Source organism: Metarhizium acridum, assembly GCF_019434415.1.
Source record: "Metarhizium acridum strain ARSEF 324 chromosome Unknown scaffold_1, whole genome shotgun sequence".
In the NCBI taxonomy this organism is placed as follows: domain Eukaryota; kingdom Fungi; phylum Ascomycota; class Sordariomycetes; order Hypocreales; family Clavicipitaceae; genus Metarhizium; species Metarhizium acridum.
In genome coordinates, this window is record NW_027094015.1 from 3,924,671 (window position 1) to 3,946,932 (window position 22,262).

The window sequence follows — 22,262 nt, forward strand, 5'->3', positions numbered from 1 at the left end:
TAAATCTATTATACTTTATTTTATTAATTAATATTTAAAAGGTTATACTTTAAGGTAATTAATTAAAGAAGTTAAGAGTTAACTTATCTTATATAATTTTAATATATAAGTATTAAGAGAAGACTTATAAGTTATATATAATATATTTTAATAAAGCTTATTATATAAATATTAAATAAAATTAATAATATATAAAATAAAATAAAATTTACGTATACGCTTAAAATAATAAAATTAATAAAATTAAAGAAATTTATATTATTTATAATTTTCTTAATATAATTAAAGTTTACTTTAAGCTTAAATAAGTTAAAGTTATACTTAATATAATTATTATTAATAAAGCTTAAAAAATTAAAAATAAATATACTTTTTATAATTTTAAATTAATATTTTATATACTTATTATTACGTATAAGTATAAGTATAATAATATTAAAGATATATATATAATACTTAAAAAATACTTAAATTAAAAGAAATAGCTTTAATAAATATAAGAATAAGAAAATAAAGAGTAAATAAAAGATAATAAAAATAATAATAAAAGCTAATTAAAGCTAAAATACTTTTATTTAATAGATAATTAATTGAAAGGATATAAATAATAAGTAAAGAATTATAAAATCTTATAATATATAATTATTAAATATATAAATTTAAAGCTTAATTAATATTAAAGAAAAAGAATTATAAAAAGATAAAAGAATATTATAAAAGTAAGTAATAAAATAAGTTATACGCTTAAATAATAAAGAAAAAATAAGATAAAAGCTTAATTATTAAAGAGATAAAATACTTAATAAAAGAAAGTATTAATATTATTATTATTAATCTTTTTACTCTTTAAGCTTATAAATAATACGTTAAAATTTATAATATTATAAGTATAAGTAAATACTTACTCTCTTTAAGTATACTTCTTAATAATTATAATATTATATATTTTATTAATAATATTAATCTTTTTAAGCTTAACTTATATAAGAAAATTAAAAGTAAATTTATAAAAATAAATATAAGTATCTTTTTAATTTAAGAAAAAAAGACTTATATACTTAAAAAGCTTTTAAAATAATATAAATAAACCTTAAATTAAGAATTTAATACTTAAAGATATTAATATAATTAAAAACTTTTACGTTAATATTATTTTAATTAATTACTTATAAGAAAAGAGCACTTAAATATATAGTTTTAATAATATATTACACTTTAAACCTATAAAATAAAGTGTAATTTTAATACTATTAATTTAAAAGTATAACTTAATATTTCTTAAATATAAGTTACTTTTTAATTACTCTTTTAAATTTAAAGTATTTATTATAATAATAAGCTTTTCTTTTAATATATTTATAATTATTAAAGTAAATAAAATAAAAATATAAAACTTAAGGTATTAAAGGTTAAGTTATAATCTTTTAAGGTTAAGAGAAAACTTTAAAGAGTTATAATACCTTTATTTAAGCTATTTAAAACTAATAGCTTTATTTAAGCTATTAATATATATTAAAAATATATGTATTAAAGAAATTAAGTGTATTAATTATAAGATATATATATAAGTTTACGTATATTAAGTTATATTAAAATAACTTAAAAAGTATAAATTATTAAAACTATTTTAATAAGTATATTAAAACCTTTAAAATTATAAGTTAAGTTATAATAGTATAAAATAGCTTTTAATATTTAAGAATAAATACTTTAAGATAATATAATATTATTTACTATTAAATAAGAAATAACTTATTATATTTAATATTATTATATATTTTAAGAGATAAGTTATAAGGTAACTTAAGCTATTAATATATAAATTTATATAAAATAATAAGAGATTTATAATTATAATAATAGGTAATTTAATCTTTAAATATTAGGTAAAAACGTAAGATATTAAGCTTAAATACTTATTATTATATACTTATAAGTTAAATAAAAGTATTAAAAGAGTTAATTAATAAATTATAATTAGCTTAAATTTAATACTTAATAGCGTAAAGCTTCTTATAAATTTATAATTAAAAAGCGTTTAAGCTATTATCTTTTTATATAATATAAGCTTAAATTAAACTTATAATTAAAAAAGCTCTTTTAAATACCTTAAATTATAATTTAAAATTAATACTTACTTATTAATAAAAGAGTATATAATTAACTTAAGGCTTAATTAAAGTATAATATATACTTATGATTATTATATATATTTATTTTAAAGAGATTATAAGACTAATTAAAATAAACGTATATATAAAATAAGTTTTAAGGGATATATTAATTACTTTATTAATTACTTTACTATTAATATTTATTAAATTTAAGTATCTTAACTTAATTAAGTAATAATAACTTAAAATATTACGTTTAATAAGTTTATATTTTATAATTTACGTGTTAAAAGCTTAAAAAAGCTTTTAATAAAAGAGTTAATTACTTAAGTTAAATTTATTTAAAGTAATAATAAGTTAAATAAAAAGATTAATTTAATATTAACTTTTAATAAAGAACCTATTAAAATAAGCTTTAATATACTTATAAGCTTAAAAGTAAAAGCTTAACTTAATACTTAAAATAAGAAGTTAAAGCTGAATTTAAACTTTTATATATTATAATTAACTTTAAAGAAACTTATAAGTAATAAATTATTAAATATTATTAAGCTTAATAATATAATATTATTAGCGCTTTTAAGTGTATAATCTTCTTAAATAATAAAAATAATTTATTTTAAGAATAAATAATAATTAAAATTAAATAAGTAAAAAGTTTTAATTAAGTAAGCTTTTTAAGTAAATAATAGCTTAATTAATTACTTACTTATAAAGAGTTAAGCTTTAATATTAAAGGAAATTATACTTTAATTAATATAATTAAAAGTTAAATTAATACTAATAATTAATAAAGAATTAAAAAGTAAAGAAAGGTTATCTTTATTATATAACAGCGTATATTTTAAGAGTAATAAACGCGTAAATTAAAATATTTTATAAAAAAAAAATTAAACTAATATATATTAAAGAAGTTAAGTAAGAAAAAAAGACCTAATACTCTTTTAATTAAAGCTATATAAAAAGCCTTTATTTAAATATATTTACTTAATTATTAAATAATAAGAGATTAAATTATAAAGAGCTTTATTATAATATTTATAATAATTAACGTAAATTATAATAAGAGAAATAAAGCTTAAATTAATAAATAACTTAAAATAAAGAAAATTTATATATTAAACTTATTAAAGGTATTAATAACGTAAAAAGAAATATTAAATTACTCTTTAAGAGAATAATAATTTAAAGCTATAAAAGTAAAGATTAAAGTATTATAAAAAAGAGATACTTAAAGGGAAATTAAACGTTTAAAAGTAAGATTTAAGTTATTATCTTTAAAGTTAGTATACTTTTATAAATTTAATAAGAAAAATTACCTTATTAAATATAAGGCCTATATAATTATATAAGAAGATATATAAGAGTATTTTACTATTAAATAAATTTACGTAATAATACTTATAATATATATCTTTTATATTATAATTATATTAATAGCTAGGTTTAACTTAAAGTTAAGGTAATTTAATATAAAAAACGCTTTTTTATACGTAAAATATAAGAAGTATATAATACTAGTAATTTATAAGCTTTTCTTAGAATTTAAAAAAAGGGATTTTACGTAAAATTATTATAAGCTTTATATAAATTACGTAACTTATTAAGCTTTTAATTTAAAGAATTAAGTATAATATTAAAAAAGTATAAGTTTACTTTTAATATAAAAGAGTTTTATATCTTTTACTTAAAAGCTTAAAACGTATTTCTAATTTTCTTTATAAATAATATTATTTTTACCTATTATAAGAATAATAAGAAAGTAATAAATTATATAATTAAAAGCTTAAAAGAAGTATATAATTTAAAGAATAAAGGTAAAGTATACTTTTTTCTTAAAATATAAATTATTAAAAACTATAAAAATAAGAAAATCTATTGAAGTTATAAGGCTTATATTAATAAAATTAATAAAAAATTTAATTAAGTATAAAAAGACACGTTTTTAATTATATTAATTCTAATTATAAAGCTAATTACACGTATTAAAAAGGTAATTAAGTAAAAGATTAAAGGGTATTAAAAAAAGATTAAATTAATACTATATATAATAATTATAATAAGGTTAAATATAGCGTTTATTATATTAAAGCTCTTTTAATTTCTTATAAATTTAAGCCTTAAGTATTAAAAGATTATAAATTAAGCTATTTAATATTTAATTATTATAAGTAAAGTTACTCTTTATTATAATAAAATTAAGAATATTAAGGTATTAAAAATTATAAGTAATACTTTTTATATAAATAATTTAATTACTTATAAATTATTATAAGATTATCTTATAATATTATTTAAAGAACCTATTATATAAAAAGTAACGCGTTAAAAATAATAATTACGTTTATAATTAAAGTAAAGCTACTTACTTTATAGTAAATAATAAAGAAAATAATAGCTTTAAAGCGTTTATTTTATAATATTAAATTTAAGCTATAATAAAACTATAATATTTATTATAATAATTAATAAATTATATGCTTAATACTTAATATAAGCGAATAAATTAATACTTATTTATATTATATAAATATTTATTTAATATAATTAAAGTAAAAATATAAAAAGAGAAGCTTTAAAGTATTATATTTTCTTATAATAAATATACTAGTAAATAGTTTTATAAAGGCACTTAATAAATAATAATTTAAATACTTTAAAAGCCTATTAAATTTAATAGATTTATAAATATAACCTAATATTTACGAGTTATACGCGTAAAAGAACTATTAAAGGGAAGGTATAAGATATATTTACTCTATAAATATAAGATTACTCTTTTCTTTTAAGGTAAAACGTAATAAAAGGTAAATATAACTTTTTAAGGCTTTAATATTACGTAAAAGTAAGTATAACTTATATTATAATAATACTTAATTAAGAAAAGAACTTATTTATTATAATATTAATTATAGCTTTTATATAAGTTTTTTTATAATTTAATACTACTAAAAAGCCTTTAATAATAATATTAGCTTTAGTATTATAAGACTTAATATCTTTATAAATAAAGTTTAGCTTTACTAAAAGATTAAGTTATAATTATAATACCTTATAATATTAATTATATATTTATATACTTAAATAAGCGTTTAAATTATAATATTAAAGTAAGAAAAATTAACCTTTTTATTAACGTTTAACTCGCTTAATTATAAGATCGCTTAATTATAAGAATTAAAATAAAATTATTAATATAAGATTAACATTTATTTAAGGTATATTAAGTATAAAAATTAAAGAAGATAATAAAAAATAAGCTTATTAAAGTATATAAGTATAATTATTAGCTTTATATAAATAATAGCGCTTTAATTAGCCTTTAATTACCTTATAATATTAACCTTTCTCTTTACTAATAATAATTACTTAAATATAACTCTTATAAAAGATATTATAAAGTATATTAAACTTAAAAGTAATAGCTTAAAAGCGTATTAATAAATTTAATTAATATATTAATAGCTTATAAAATATAATATTAATAGTTTCTTAGCTTTTTTAAGAGCTATAATTAATTTACATTTAATATATTAAGCTTAATTAATCTCTTATTATTAATTATTAAAGTAATTAAGTAATTTAAAAGTAGCTTTAATTATTTTATTAAGAGAAAAAGGCTTTATATTAAAAGCTTTTAAAAGTAAGTAATAAAAGCCTAATAATTATTATTAAAAGGTATTTAATATATCTTATATACTTGAATAATTTTAAGGTAATACGCGTCTTTAAATTAATATAATATTAATTAAAATATAATTATAATTAAAGAAGTAATATATAATAAAGAAAAAAAAAGCTAATAATATTAATAAGCTACGCGTATAAAAGTAAAATAAGTATAATTAATAAAAATATATAACTTATATTTAACTTATCTTAATAAATAAAAGATTAATAAGTTAACCTTTAATTAATAAAAGATTATATTAATTAAAACGCTAAGAAAAGATAAGTTATATACAGAGCATTGGAAGTAGTGTAGTTTTGTAGTTTTTAGTGAATTTTAGTGTAGTGTAGTGTAGTGTAGTTTTACTACACTACATTACATTTTAAAAATTAGTGTAATATATAGTGTTAATTAATTTATAAGCTATTATTAGCTAATATAATTAGTAAGCTAAAATAAAGCTAAATTTGCTTACTAATATTAGTATTAGTAAGCAGGGATTAGCTAGCTTAGATAAGCTAAAAACAGGGATTAAAAAACTAATAAAAATATAAAAATAAGAGAAAGTATAAGGGAAATTTAAGGGATTTATATTAGGTAAGTAAATATTATTTTATATTATAATTATAATTATAATTTACTTAATTTAATAAAGGAAAAAAATCCTATTATTTATATATAAATATTTTTTAAAAAAAGAGATTTAACTTATTACCCTATAACTTAAATATAAAAATATTAAATATAAATTTAAATAACTCTTTATATAGTTAACTTTAAATATTACTTTTTAAACTTTTATAAAGCTAAAATTTCACTCTTTTATATAAAATAAAAAATAATAATAAAAAAACCCTTTTAATATTAAATTAAGTATTAGAATCATAAATATTTTCCTCCTCTTCTTCTTCTTCCATATCCTCACTAATATCTATATAATTAGACTTAGAAATATCCTTATTTTTATTAGAATTAGTTAAAACTTTATTCTGATCTTCTTCTTCCTCTTCTTCTTCTTTTTCTTCTAAATTTCCACTAGAATATAAAAATAAATTATAATATCTCTTATTTTCCACTCTTTTATTCTTATTTTTAACCCAGTTTTTTAATAATAAAATAATTCGAATATTTTCATGTAATAAAGCAGTTCTTCGCTTAGTAATAATATTAGTTCCCTGGTTAAAATTCCCTTTTATAGCTCCTAAAGTAGCTGGAATAGCTAAATATTTTCGAGCTATTATAGAAAGAATTGGGAAAGATTTAGTGGAATTAGCCCACTAAATAAATATATCTTGCTATTAAAAGTTAGCTTATAATTATAAATGTATAAATAATATTATAAAGATAAAAAATACCGTATCTTCTTCAAAATCAAGCTTTAAATAACTAGAAATCTCATTTTTTCTAGTTTTTTCAATAGCTTTAGTTTTTTACTTTAGAAATAAGTTATTAAATAAGCTAGGCTTTTTTTAAAGCCTAATATTATTATAAGAAGCTGAATTAGCTAGTTATTGTAAATTAACTTTAATTCGAGTATTATTTGTATTTTTAGTTGATTTTTTAGAATTAGAAGAAATTTCTTCTAATTCTATATAAAAAAATTACTTTATTTTTAGGGTCTTTTATATATTCGTAATAGATTCTATTATATAATTAGTTATTAAGAAATTTAAAATTTATATTATATATAATAAATTATAACTTACTCTTTATATTCGGCTTTTAAGTCTTTTAATAGTTGATTAATAGTATTAGAATTAATACTTAATTGATTTTTAATTGATTGTAAATTAAGTCTAGGGTCTAATATAGCAGCAAATAAATAAGGCTTCTAAAAATTATAATTACTATTAATATCCTTAGGAAAATAGTAATTTAATTTATGTAAGCCTTTTTCTAAAGCTAAAATAAAGACCTTAGCTAATAGATTATAAGTATTTAACTATAAAATAATTAATAATTTAAAATAAAATTATAAAATTATAGAACTTACATTTTTAAGCCAACTTTTTTGATCTTTTAATATATCTTGAAGTAAAGTATGAATTCTTATTAGAAAAAAACATACTAAACTTATAGTATTATAAGATTAGCTTTATAATTATATTGTAGGCTAATTAAAAACCTCTAAAATACTTATTAAAGTATTTAAATCAGCCCATTCTTGCGTAGTTAAGCTAGTATCTTTAAAAGCTGCTAAATTCGTTTTTTTTTTGTAATATTTTAATAGGTTCTACTAATAAAATAGCTGTGTGAAGCATTTTATAGGTTGAATTCCATCTTATTGCGTTTGCTAATATAAGTAAAGTTAGTTATTAATACTTATTATAACTTATTAATGTTAATAATAATATTTATAAGCTTTAAAAGCTTAAAATAATATTTATAAGCTTTTAAAGCTTTAAATAATATTTATAATATAGAATTAATAACTTACCTAATAGTATTTTTGTAAGATTACTATTTCTAGTAATAAATCCTTTATCTTTAGCTTCTTTTAAAGCTTCTAACCATTGTAAATAAAGTTATTAGTTATTTTTAATAAGAATAGCTATTCTTTTAACTTTTCCAATAATTCCTATTTTATAATTAGCTTAAATTATATAAAATAACTTAAAATAAGTAATATAAGTTATAATAAATACCTGGAATTAAATTATTAAATTTTGTTCTTTTTTTAGCAGATAAATCGTTAAATTCTTCGGTAGAATAATGTAAAAATTCGCTATTTATATAATCTTCAATATTTTCGGTATTTATTGTTTCGTTAATAAATATAGATATTATATCTTTAGCTACTATATTTAAAATATAGGCTGTATATCGAATATTTAAAGGCTTTTTATGCCTTTTAAAATATAAGTTTAAAAAAGAAGATAAAAAGGTGTTATTATTAGAACCATTATCTCTAGTAAAGCTATAATTAAAAAGTTAATAAATTAATATTATTTTATATATAATTATAAACTACTAACCTTGTAATTTTTTTAGGGTTTATATTATATTTAGTTAATAATTCATTGAAAATTGAATTAATTAAATGGCCGGTATAGCTAGTAGGTAAATATTCAAATCCTTAATATATAATTAGCTTTTAAATTATAATAATAATAATAATAATAATATAAATATAAGAATACTTACCAATTAAATAATATTCTAAGTTAAATTAGGGGTTTAACCAATTAGCTATAACCCCTAAATATGATTTAGAATTAATAGAAGTCTAAATATCAAGTTAAATAGATATAAAACCCATTTTATTAACTTGATTTTGAATTTTATTTATTATATTCTTTTTTATATTAGAGTGTAATATTTTCATGTGAGATATAAGGCCTTTATAATGAAAAAAGCTAATATTATAACTAAAATAACTTAATATTAGTATAATATATTATATTTAAGTTATATATTAATATAATAATATAAACTTACTTATAATAATAACTTAAAAGCTTTTTAAAGCTTTCACTAGTTATAGTAGCAAAAGATAGGTTATTTTAAAGCATAAATTCAAGAGCTAATATAAGAGTAGTATCCTTAGAAAATCCATTACTACTACTAGTAATAGTATTATTTCTAGGTCTTTTATTGCTTCTTAAAAAGCTAGAAAAGCTAGATTCGGTTGAAAAGTCGGAAATTAAAGGTGATTCTGTAATAGCAGGGACTATTTATAAGTATATTAGTAGATTATAAATTTATAATATTATAAATATATAAATTAATAATATAATAAGATATAAAATAATAAAAGAAGTAACTTACTAGTTATTTTATCGTTTTCTTCGGCTTTTAATACTGTAATAGTAGGATGTTTTTTCCTATAATATGCTAAACTATTAGAGGACTGAAAACGGCTAGCTGGGCAGGTAAAAGTAAAGTTACAGCTTGGCTAGCTGCAAAAAAAGGTGATTTCTCGTGGTTTTTCTAAATTAACTGCTAAAACCTTATAAGAAAAAAGGTTATGTTAAATAATATATGATTTTGTGCGAAATTGATAGCTTTTATTATTTATATAGTCTTTTTTAGTTGAAGTTTACTGAGAAAAGCTTGAATTATTCGTAATAATAAGAGGTGTAATTCCAAGAGGATTTTAATCCATTATAAAGGTAGGTTTTAAATAATAAAAAGTTTTTATAAGATAGCCTAAATTTAAGGCTATCTAATAATAAGAAAACTTTAGATAAAAGTTAAGTATTCGTAGAGTTATAAGGGTAAGAAGATTAATGTAGAAAAGAAAGGTTCTGAACTTTAAAGCGGGAGAATACAGTTAATATATAGAATAAATTTACAATATAAACGGTTTTAGAAACCTTAGAATTTAGGCATTTTTTGATGCCTAACTTACCCCTTAAACATGCATATTCGTGTGGAAAACAATAGAATAGTTTTACGAGAAAATACAACTATAGTGAAACAGTTGAAAAGGCCGGTGTGCTTACAATGTATTAAAGGCGTTATATTATGTGATAATATGCTGTTTTATCACTTAAAACATGTATATGTAGCTTACAGGAAATCTTTGTATCATAAAACTTTAACCGAATATAACTCCTAGAATATTAAACTTATAATTATGCAATTAGTATTAAATTAAAGGGCTTTTTAAGGGCTATCGATTAGTTATAAGCTTATAAATTTTAGTTAAGTATTCGTAGAGATTTTAGGAAATAGAAATTATAGCGTTTTCTATTAAAGTGGGGTAAAACGCTATAGCGTTTTACTCTAGTTAACTTACCCCACTAAATACCACGGCTATTATCTTTATAATTAATGGGTAAAATTAAGTGGGGTTAATATTTTTAGATAGCTAAGATTATAAGCTTTAAAATGATACTACTCTTGTTTTTAAACTCCTTTTTTTCATAAAGTTATAATAGTTTTAATATATAGAATAAAAAAAACTTAAGAATAAAGTTTTTAATATTTATATTAATCTTTATATATATAGAATTAATTATATTAAATATATATTTAAGCTTATAAAATACTTTATAATATATAAATTAATAATATATATAATTTTACTTTAATATAAATAATATATATTAATTAAATTAAAAAACATATATAATTATATATAAAATAATTTATATAAATTTTATTAAATATATATTAAATAAAGTTATACGTTTTATATTAATAAGCTATTAAGATAACTTATATAAAATATAAAAATACTTATTATTTATTTTTATAGATTTATTTTAATTAAATAAAATATAAATAAAAACTAAAAATATTTTAAAATATTATTTACATATAATTAAGGTAAAAAAAAAATATATTTTAAATTTTTATATTAATTACATATACTATATATATATATAAAACATTTAAAAAGCATTTATTTCTTATTAAATACTTAAAATAAATCGAGTTAATATCTTTATTTTTAGAATTCTTTAAACTTTAATATCTTACTTATTAACTAACTTATAAAGGATATTTTTATAGCATTATAATGAGCTAAAATTATAGTATTTTTTGGTTATTTTTATAAGCTTATAAGTCTACTTTTAAAGCCCTTATAATTACATATTACACTACAAATGTAGTTGTAGTGTAGTTAAACTACACTAAAACTACAAAAACTACACTACACTAAAAACTACACTAAAAAACTACATGTAGTGTAGTTTTTTTGTCAATGCTCTGGTTATATATAATTAAGCTTATAATTATAACTTTAATGCTTAATTAAGTATTTAAATAAGAAAAATAAAGCTTATAATAGCTTTAATAATAGGCTTAATTAAGAGGTATATTAAAATAAATTACTTATTATAAGTATTAATTATATACGTATAATTAAATAAGAGTAAACCCTTAATTATAAGTAAATAACTTTAATAATAAGCGCACTTATAAAAAGAGCGTATATAATTCTCTCTTTTATAGCTAAATATAAACTTATATATATATTATCGTTATAATTAATGCCCTTTAAAGTGTAATAGCCTCCCATTAGGAAAGGGTCCAGGAACGCTACCATTGCTTAAGGATTGCGCACGTAGGGCTGGCGCCAAAATGGGCGGAGCCGAGGCCCACTAGCGACGAAGGCGAGCACAGCCTGGTCTTTCAGACAGAGGTACCTGTGTCAAAAGCACGGTCACGCAGAAAGCCGTGGAGTAGTCGGTGGCTAACAATAATCATGCGCCAAGCTAACAATATCCTTACTGATTTGATACATATAGTTACAGAATTGAGATTTGTTGTCCTCAGCTCAGTATACCGGAAACTTTGGGATTGCGAATATGCGCCAAGAATACGTGCGGCACGAACTGGTCTTGCCACCGAAGTGGGCCTGGCGCCGTTGAGGCCTAAAGGCTACCCTGTACGTCGATGCAACTTCAATCAGCTATCAGTGTGTACCGACAAGACGACAAGAGCAATGTACAGCAGCAACGTAATGTATACGATGCAGTAGCAGTCCAGGGTTTTTGTAGACCCTCTATCCGCTCTAATATAGTAATCAGGAAAGAGTTTCGAACATGTGAGATGGTGTGTGAATTCCATTGTCCGACGTGGGGCAAATGGTTTGGTCTTTTAGTTATGAATGATACTGTTGTAGGAGCTTGACGACGGCTACGTTATAGTTCACGCGGCGGCCAGCTTGAGCGGCGTCCGGCCGCTGTTATCCATGGCATCAATATCAACTCTCCCCTTCTCGAGCAGCAGCTTGACCGCGGCGTCGTCAAGCCAAACATCTGCAGCTGAGGAAGTTGCAGAATGCATAGCGGTCGCCCACACAGTGGCAGATCAGCCAGCGGCGGCAGGGACATTGGCAGCGTCGGAAGTTAAATACGACGACCGGCGGGCCATCCACCAGAGATATGTCGAAGCAAGACAATCCGTCTGGAACACAAGACAGCTGGCTACTAGTGTAGTCTAGATCTCGGCGCCGTGCTCCGTTGCGACTACGACCACTTCAATCGCGGAGTATCATGGGAGAAGATTATGCTTAGGATTGATGGGTAGGTAATGGAAGGGCATGTGGAAGATCTCTCAGCTAGTGAGGAGCCTGTGAGAATCGGCTGGTACCGAACACGTCGAACCGCGTCCTAGTGGTATGAGTTGGTGCAGAAGTCCCGTTTAATGTCCATATTTGCTAATTGAATAAATATGTTGCCCTTACAACATCCCCAAGTGTTGACAGCTCATCTTGTTAACCTCCTGCCCAAATGGACCAGAGCATCATGACTTGTGACGTGTGCTCTGAGACTAATCTTTCGACTGAGGACATGTGGGCACATATCAAGCTGCATCAGGTACGACACTGGCTGGACCTAGTCCGCCTTAATGCTCACCGAATCGCAGTCGCAACTGGCTTCATTGGTCAATCGATTTGATTCTGTGAGCTATCTAAATCGAAACACGAAGTTTTACGCAAAATCCTGCCGAGAGTTGTTGCGACCACATGGGCGCGTTGGCAAGTCCGGTGAAAACTCGAATGGTTCAAATGATTCGGAAGACTCCGATGAACGTCCTATTACAAGCTTTTCGTTTCGGCTTGGGGATCATGATAACTCCGAGGTTTGGGCATCGGCCAAAAATCACAACACGAATGACGAGAATGGCACAGTTGGGTCTCAACCAGTGCCAGTATATGTTCCAAGACGCATGCTGGTAGCTCAAACGGGCCCGAGGCTACTAAAATGTCCGAATCATAAATGCAGAAGAAAGAGATTTAAGAGGCAGCAGGAACTCGTGCGACATTTTGCTACGCGTAGGATGACTTTCTTTTCATTTGGCGTTAAATTCTAACGAGAATTGTAGATCTCGAAGTTAGCCGCGTTTATCCGTCCCCTGCTTTACAGAATTCCGCTACGCAAGTACATTCGAAACGCACAAATGCAATGCATCGATAGAAGGGCGAAAAATGATAAAAGAGGAATACGACAAAATGTTACGAAAAGTAAAAGTTCACCTAGGGTTTGCTCAAACTTTGACCGAAACCCCTGATGTGTCAGGGATTCGATCTGAACCAAGAAGCAAGGGAGTCAATTACAAATCGTCTTCAAGAGCTGTAGCTTCAGGCGGAGGAGTAATTTCGTCACAGTCGACCTCAAACACAGCTCCTGCCACAAGCTCCGAAGCGCCTGCCGCCCACGATCACCTCCCGCCAGGCCACACGCAGCTCTATGATTTATTCGGCGATGTTATTCAGTCGAACGACTATACCCAGCCTTCGGGGTATCAGTCACTATGGGACGAACCGCAGTGCATAAACCCATTGATTTTAGGCGACATGGATGCAACTGTGTCAAGTTTAGGACCTGCTCCTGCCATCTAGACTTTTACCGCCAGTTTACATCCCCAGCCTAAGCCAAATCCTTGAGTGATTGACAGCGCAAGTCGCGGATGTGCTATAAATCTGCACTTTTTTAGACGGAGTAAGCAAAGCATAGATGGATTTACTTACGTTCCTCCTTGGTGGAACTTGATGCTGACGTCTCTCAAGTTCCTCGTCTTAGAGAGATTCGAGTAAGGTATATGTGTTAGGCCATTTGATGCCGGCACCCCCCTCGCTATACCAACATGCGACCCATGAGAGAACTCCAGTTGCGTCCCGGGCAACCATACATACACTATCACTTTTGGGTGTGGATCCTCGATGGTTGTGAGGGCGTAGAAGTTCCCCTTATCCGAACCGAGAGTAAAACAGAAGGAAGGAGCATGCTTGAGATATGGTGCCAAAATGGATTGAAGACGCTAGAAGACGTTAATATTCATATACAGTTCGCCCATTATGGGCTTAAGATCATAAATGCCATTAATAGAGAGTGCCTTTCCAGCCAAAGAGCTGGCCAATTGACCGATCTCCGAGCTCGCTTGGTAGAACACGCCATATCTCTCGAAAAAACTCGGCGCGTCATCTACAGAGATAGCTGATGAAACTTGTGTCTCATCGAATATCGAAATATCATCGAAGCCCGGGGAGGCCATGGAAGTATGCTTTGTGTTGCGCTCTTTGATGTCGATTATTTGGAGGGGCAAGCTATGACGGCACGCCGAGTCGCTTGAAGGCGGCTAGCGGGATTATGCGGTAAAACATGTTATTTAACAAGCGGGTTCCCTTGTGGCGATGTCTCGGTGGATTAAAATCGAACCATCCCAGCAATTACCCTAGTTATGTCTGGAAACCCAACAACTAAATAATCGAAACCCAGAAACTAGAAATCCCTGTACGTCAGAAAATCGAGCATCGAAGGTGAATATATACTAATAGTTTTGCAATGGGAAGCTTCATCTCTCATGGCTGGTTCAGGCTGCCCGCATTGTGAAGGCGACGGGATCACCAAGTACGGCCTAATATGCCAGACATGCGGTAAAAAGAAGGCCAAGCCTACATTTTGAGGCGAGTAGAATTTTCACTTCTAAAAAACATGGCATTCTAAGCATACAGACAGGGAATGGTACGCGAATGCGAAATATCGACGGCCATTCTGGGGTTTCCACGTGCTTTGGAGACGTGGCTTACTGGGAGTTTGTGATGACATACATTTCCAGCTCATCCATCGAGCAAAGTGACTGACTGGACGATTGCAACCGCTAGTGGGGTTGACTGGTGCAATTGCACGAGGAGAAACGCCCGAGTTCTTTTTTCGTTTTCTCATTCGAAGTCAGCCTGCTGACAAAGCAAGCTCGAAAAACAGAGCACTTTGTCCGAGCAACCACATTGTATCATGCAGTAGAAAATTATATGGCTATTCTGATGAATCGGGTCCGTTTACCACATTGTAACATCAGCTAAAGATACGTGAAGTGCAATTACTCCCCCAACCTACAAAGAGAGTGCCATTACACCTTCAATAAACTGGAAAGTGCAATTACACGTTTGACTAGCATATGCAGCATGACTGCAAGCTCAGCCGCCTCATGCACACAGAGCCCAAATCCAGGTTCGTTTGGTTGGCTTGTATCCAGGAGTCATGGGGGGGCGTGAGTCCAACATGCATTGCTCTGGAGCTTCTGTGCTGGTTATCGAGGATATTGGGGAGAATAGCAGGAGTAAGTAGAGGAAGGCGGGAACTGTATTAGCCGATTGCGACTTGATTTAGAACTCTGTAGCAATAGGAGGCAAGAAAAGTAGACCATCGCTTTTGTTAGGACGAGAAAAGTCATACAAGGTTCAACGACTTCCATCACTGAACCAAGAAATGTTGTGAGGGCAAATCGTTCTTGCCGGTTTAATTTCAAGTTGAATTTCCTGAAGAATCTGTAACATGCCTGGTCACGATCCTTCCGACTCGGACAGCAGTGAAGAAGCCCATCTCAGCACTTCGGCAACGAATGACCCTCTTGATAAGAGGGACAGAGAACGCATTTCCTCAACACCTCGCCCAAGTTTGATGACGCGTGATGTTCCTCCGATTGGATCTGGCGAGGCGAATTCGGGACATTGATCCCATTGTTCTGATCAATATGCAGACCAAGGTCTACCGCCACCCGCTGGGTAATAATCCGCAGCAGCTATTGTATCACACCATGCTAACAGTCAATAGGGGTCCTCCATGCCCACTATTTGGAAATACGGACCTTAGCTCCACGTCTGGGTCTGTGAATTCCCTCAAGTACCTTTGATTGGCAGATACAGGGCGCAGTCCAAAGTGCGCAGTAGACGGTGAATTTGAACCCGCTTTCTGCTATCCTAGTCCACACTGACCTTGGACGGCAGTAGATCAACACAAGACAGAAATCCCAGGTAATTCTCCTATCCGAGTCACACGAACTTGATTATTAACCGTGTATTTCGAGCTGCAACCGCCCAAGGCTTTCGCGATGAACGAGTGAATCGAGATGAGAGCCACGATGATGGCGATGAACGCAACTCTACTATGTCATCACCACACTCTGCTACCGACAAGAGTGACACAGATGTGACGGACTACGATGAGGATGAGGGTATAGACATAAATGCAGGCCTAGAGGATTTTCGAAGTCAAGATTAGGCAGTGTTGGGTATCCCGGGATACGATTTGTGGCACAATCAGCTTGGACATTCGACTAGTTAAACTGTCGGTGATGTGTGACTTTTTTTCTACATCAGAAGACGACTTCCAACTATTGACAGATTTTGTTTTGTGCGCTGGATAGTTCTGCCTCGTCTGGTGAATAATTGGACAGTGGACCCAGTTTAAGCACTCAAAGGCTGGATGTGGCCCAGCCATGATGTCAACCTTGGCGCTCCTCAAAAACATTCCATTACATATAAAAGGTACCTGCCCGTCGCTTTTGGTTGAAGTTCACAATAGCAAACAACACCATGGCTGAAAACAATCACTACCGATTTCTTGTGCTTGACGCACCGGATGGGGTTCCGGATGACATGATCAATAGTCCGCCTACTCTCCACGAGTTCGAGCGGGGTCGAAAGTTATGGCTCTACGACGAGACACCACGGCGCATATAACTATCTAACCCTCCAAAATCTAAATCTGCCGGAACCGTATTGTGATCGAATTGCGCAATGAGCTGCGAGTGATTGGCGGTTTCGCTAAGCTGACCAGACGCACCAGCAAAGTCAAGGGTTGGGGTCAGCCCGAAGCCGGCTGGGAGCACTACGGCAGCTTCCATGCCATCTAGGTCGTCTGGACCAGGCCATTCCCCTACACCTGTCAAACACTGGCAGTGCTTCTTGGCGGCTATGGCCAATGCCTGAGGCATCAAAGCCTGTGTGCTCGGTTGCTTCCATCTCCGCTCGGTTTCTCTTGAGTCTTTACTCCCTTTGTTGGTGAATAGAGGAGTATATCGACTATCATGTTGACCACATCAATAGAAGCTGCCGAGATCACGTCCTGCGAGGCTTTACCATTGATTATCTCCACGGCAAACCTCATGTTTTCTTCATCTTCATCACCTCCGTCGAATGCCGCCGCAAAGATATCTATGTGTTTATGCGGTATGAACTCGGCAAGCCTCTTGGCCTTCTTAAGAATGAATGCCTCCGAACTTTTGGAAGAGCAGCCATCCGAATCCTTCTCGATAACTTGGTCCTTTCCGGTGATTACATGCTCAGTGTCTATCTCGGGGGCGAGGTTTAATCTCTTTCGGATATCGCAAAATATGGTGCTGAGCCGTTCTTCCGAATAGATTTCTTTGGAGACTCTTTTGAATCCCGCAAGGCCCAATTGCTCGCAGGTCTGTTCGTAACCTTGCTTCTTTCCCTCGAACCACCACAGAAGGGCCACCGGGTTTATTGCAGGAATATTATCCCCCACGCTCTCTTCTGTAGTCGAAACTAATCGTAGCAGTATCAGGTCGATTAAGGCGACAAGTCCAGCGTACAGAAATCCTTCATCACAAACAGCGACGCGGCCTAAGGGTGCGAAATTCAAGCCCCCCACTTGGACGGTGAGCATGAATTAATACAGAACAGCGCTGTCGGACAGCTTACCTTCCAGAAAAGTGAATATGGTAACCGCAGTATCACAACACTCAGCTAGTCTTGATACCACTTTTCTTGTTTTCTCCAGGGCATGTGCCCTGCGATGCCAGCGTCTCTCTGCCTGCACTGTAGGTGCGGGATTGCCCGTCTCGTTCGGGCTGTAGTTGTCCGTCAAATCAGCCATATACACTGCTACGTGTTCGATAGTAGACACGTTGCGCCACACAGATTCTATATGAGAAGACGTCTTTGGGCGTAATTCGCTTGTTGGGGTATCTTCCTCCTTCAATTGCCGCCAGAAGTCCATGAGAATTGCCCCTTCTTCAGCCTTGTTAAAACATCTTCGGATAGTTTCCAAGGTTTCGAGCGGTCGGCCCTGAGGTTTTCTCACCAACAACATTTGGCAGCCTTTACGGAATGCTTTTGCTGCAGCAAGAACGCGGTATTCCACGCTCTCAAACTTTGCTGTACTGCCCTTGTGCTTGATGGATTCTTGCGTCGTTGAGATCTGCGCTGGGGTTGTGCGTATGGATCGCATTGCGATGGATGACGCTGAAGAGTTATAGCTAGAAACTTCTGGCGTACAGTTGTCAATCTCTTGAGGATGTTGAGGTCTTGGTGTAGTTAGTCGATGTAATCTGCGGAGTTGGTGGTAAGATGTGTTGCTGTTTGACTGTTTCGATTTCCCTGTGTCATAATCAATCAAAGGTTCCATTGACATTTCGGCAAAACGTACAGTTCAGGACCGATCCATATTCCTGGTTTGGAGAGTTTGAGTCGTGTATCCTCTTGAGGAGCCTCATGGCCACGTCTAATCAGCCTTAGGCTACATCTCACGTGTGGAATGCAATCTTCATCGAATAGTCGAATATCAAAGTGCTCTTCTGTGATCCGACCAAGGACTCTGTAAGACCGACGTAAGGTCCAATGGTTGTCATGAATCTGTTCCTTTACAACAGAGTTTGTGAACCTTGGGTCATCAAATAGTCCCTTTTGCAGATATTTGTCACGGAGTTCCAGCAAGCGCATATCCATCTTGATTGTTGAAAGAAGAACAGTAAAGACGAAAAGGAAGAGGCAGGGGGGAGCACGCATACTGGCAACGAGTCCGGTGTTCTTAAGCTCGATATGGGATATGGGCGACGGGGCTTCCGTCGTGCCGACCTGACTGCTGATCAAGATTGGTGCGCTCATCTGGTCTGGAAGGAAGCTGGGTTGGGAAATTTGGCCGCATGGAAGTCGACCAGGAGGGAGGGGTGTTCATGTCGTCGGCTATGGGGATAGAGATAATCCAGGACAGGCAATTCTATGCTTCTGACGAAAGGAAGTTTTGTTATATTATACGAACTGCAGAGAATGGTTCATACCGAGAGAACCGTAATAAACATGACGCATAAAATTTGGTTCATAAAGTGTATATAGGGTGAATACGCCTATAGCGGGATCAGTATAAACATGACCACCAAGAATATTTCCCTGTCATAAGGTGAAGAATGTGGATGTTTATCGGCTACAAACAGTACGACCTAGTAACGGCTGGGTACTCTGTTGGGAATGGGCCGTTTGTGTCGAAGCGGCTTTGGCAACTTTCTCATAGTACTCCCCCAGTATGCAATTCTTTTACATTGATCATGTACTACCCAGCAAGGGCAACTATAAATTCACCCGGAACCCTTTTGCCACTTTAATACCTCCCAAAAAACAAAGCCAACGGAAGACAGCTAAAGGTGGGGTAGAATGAATCACAAGTCATCTTGCTTAGCAAGCTCGAAATTGAGGCAGGCTTCAAGCTGTGCGATCATGGCAAACTTCCCAGCTTATATCTGCTACATGGGTCTGACACAATGGCGTACATCAAGGAGTCAGAATGCATGGTATCTAGAGCAGAATCCAACGACTGTCGTTCGCCATGGCATGAGAGTGCAGGCGAAGCCCCTGGTGCAATCGTGAGGGTCAAAGTAGGCGTTTTGCAACGTGGATACATAATCTATATAAACAAAAGGGTAAGAAGGAGACTGTCTATTCTCAACACTCTTTTCTTCTCGTCTTTGCGCTAACTCTTCCGTATTACGACAATGCTTGGCTTCCACGCCACGGTCCGCCTCCATAGCCAGGCTAAGTCGTGGGCAGAGGCTATTCTGAAGCTCCAGATACCGGAAGATGCGCTTAAGGACCTTGAAGACAAAAAGGCCGCCGCACTTCTTGCAGCACAGACTCGTCTCAAGGACAAATCCCTACAAGCGTGGCATTTGCAAGCTCAAATGGTTGTACCAGGCGTCAAATTCAATTACAAGGAGCTGTTGGTTTTTTCAACAAACAATGGCACCAAAGACATCATATATGCAATGAGAATGATACATGAGTCTAAGGTATCCCATATCTGGTTCCCAGAGTACGCTCCAGATAACGAGTTGTCGGATGAGCAGATCTATAATCTAGGATCGATCTTAGTGGGACGGGCGTGTCAGTCTTTAGGTTACCATGTCCCAAAAGACTTGTCAACAACAACTATTCACTGTGCACTGCGGCTACTTCATACCATTATGGTAGATCGCCGACGCGTTTTAGTTGTGCCACCTGCGCCTCAAGGGCCAACCCTCACTCGGCCGCTACTCCGACCCTTTCTGCAACCCACAATCGTTCCGCCTCCAAGGGCCTGGTCAGATGACGCAGAAAGCGATAACGAATCAGGAGCAGATATTGAGAAATCTTTCGTTGCTAGAGTAAGTGGACATTACATTGCAAAACACTCTAGCATCATCATCCAACGTTCAACAGGTCGGCCATCCTAAGTTTATCGTTCGAGTGTGGCGTGCCCTTTTGGGAAGGAAGTCGGACCAAAATACATAAGTTTCTGTTGACTATGGTGGCCAAGGTTGTTCAGGGTCCGCTGCACGACTCAAATGCTAGAGTGTTAGCTACAGGCAAAAGTTGTTCAACACAACATGATATCTATAAATATGCTGCTTCTTGTCATGTTCAAAATGTCTCAAGTGACCTCATCATAAAATTGAGACAAGCAATCTACACCTTCGCCGTCTTTTGTGACTTGCATTGGGTTCAACTAGGTTTGCTTACCGACAACTTCTTGGAAGTTGGAAGTGTCCTGAGCGCCAAATGCTGAATTCTGACTTATTTAAAGGTTGGAATGTCGCAATGTTTCCCAGTAACTCCTTCACCTTCACACAACACAACTCTCTCCCGGTTACAAAGTATCCAAAATTATCTGACGCCATGACTACGAAGGTCTTGAAAGTGTGGGGATGTGACGTGCCTGATTTAGATACGGTTCGCTCCCACCAGCGAGCTGTTATATAATAGCTAACAGTAGAATCTAGATTACGAGATTGGAGGTTTATCAAGTCATGGCTGGGAACTGCTTTCCGGATTACTTGAATCAAAACTTCCAAGTTTACCTTCAGGGTGAAAAGGAAGCAGCAGTTTTTGTCAAATTCGCTCCGAATGCACGTAAGGGCGCCAATTATTTACGTACCATCCTTGAGGGAGCAAATACCGCACAGCTTCCTCTTGAATTTCTATTGAAATTCGATTACTGGGGGGCAAAATTATCGCAGAGGAGGACATTAATCTTGACTCGCGGTCATATTCGTGAGGTACTACGCTTGGCGAGACTCCTGACCGTAGTAGGGCAGGTCATGGGTCTCAACGACGGGGATGAAGAACCAACAGACCTGACGTCAACAGTCAGTCATAAGTAGTATAACATCTAGCTGCAGTTGGTATCATGTAATGCATTGTGAATGAAGCCCCAAATTTTTTTCAGCCGCTTACAAGTCTTCAATTTTGCCAGGTTACATCGCTTGACAAGTTGGGGGGTTTTCTTGTTTGGTGTACCCAAAGATTTGATGCGAGGTGTTGAGATTGCACTTGCCCTTCAATTCAAATCGCCCGCAGGCGGTGCCTAACCCATGCCTTGGTACCTGACCCAAGTCAACACGAGGAACAGCATAAAATGACTTATAGGAGTGGCCCCCCAAGTTACCAGCACCAACCCTACTTGTTCTACCGACAGACTGCCCTTTGCGTATCCTTCCGCGTCTTAGCTCATCCAGTGCAATCAGCG

General features: G+C 31.2%; 4 protein-coding genes across 4 annotated transcripts; 1 reads left to right on the plus strand and 3 right to left on the minus strand.

The window, feature by feature from the left end:
- Positions 1-13,512: 13,512 nt before the first annotated feature.
- J3458_022429 (uncharacterized protein) lies at positions 13,513-14,751 on the minus strand. The gene is made up of 3 exons (XM_066123013.1): positions 14,562-14,751; positions 14,213-14,502; positions 13,513-14,164 (listed from the first exon to the last, which is right to left on the minus strand). The coding sequence occupies exons 1-3, from the start codon at positions 14,664-14,666 to the stop codon at positions 14,080-14,082; spliced, it is 480 nt and encodes a 159-aa protein (XP_065978471.1). The 5' UTR covers positions 14,667-14,751; the 3' UTR covers positions 13,513-14,079.
- Positions 14,752-17,456: 2,705 nt separating this feature from the next.
- Positions 17,457-18,152, minus strand: J3458_001198 (uncharacterized protein; the record flags this gene model as incomplete). Its single annotated transcript, XM_066116588.1, has 1 exon — positions 17,457-18,152. The coding sequence occupies one exon, from the start codon at positions 18,150-18,152 to the stop codon at positions 17,457-17,459; it is 696 nt and encodes a 231-aa protein (XP_065978472.1).
- Positions 18,153-18,155: 3 nt separating this feature from the next.
- On the minus strand, positions 18,156-19,372 carry J3458_001199 (uncharacterized protein; the record flags this gene model as incomplete). Its single annotated transcript, XM_066116589.1, has 2 exons — positions 18,156-18,792; positions 18,915-19,372. 2 exons carry the CDS (start codon positions 19,370-19,372, stop codon positions 18,156-18,158), a joined length of 1,095 nt encoding a protein of 364 aa, XP_065978473.1.
- Positions 19,373-20,253: 881 nt separating this feature from the next.
- On the plus strand, positions 20,254-21,897 carry J3458_001200 (uncharacterized protein; the record flags this gene model as incomplete). Its single annotated transcript, XM_007815343.2, has 2 exons — positions 20,254-20,901; positions 21,517-21,897. The coding sequence occupies 2 exons, from the start codon at positions 20,254-20,256 to the stop codon at positions 21,895-21,897; spliced, it is 1,029 nt and encodes a 342-aa protein (XP_007813534.2).
- Positions 21,898-22,262: the final 365 nt, after the last annotated feature.

What these genes read in the sequence shown, in the direction of transcription:
- J3458_022429 (XM_066123013.1), bottom strand. Translation starts at nt 14,666, where the DNA reads ATGACGCGCCGAGTTTTTTCGAGAGATATGGCGTGTTCTACCAAGCGA. An exon ending in AAAGGCACTCTCTATTAATG is followed by an intron (nt 14,503 to 14,561) that starts GCATTTATGATC and finishes AACGTCTTCTAG; the next exon opens with CGTCTTCAATCCATTTTGGC. An exon ending in AAGTTCCACCAAGGAGGAAC is followed by an intron (nt 14,165 to 14,212) that starts GTAAGTAAATCC and finishes AAAAAAGTGCAG; the next exon opens with ATTTATAGCACATCCGCGAC.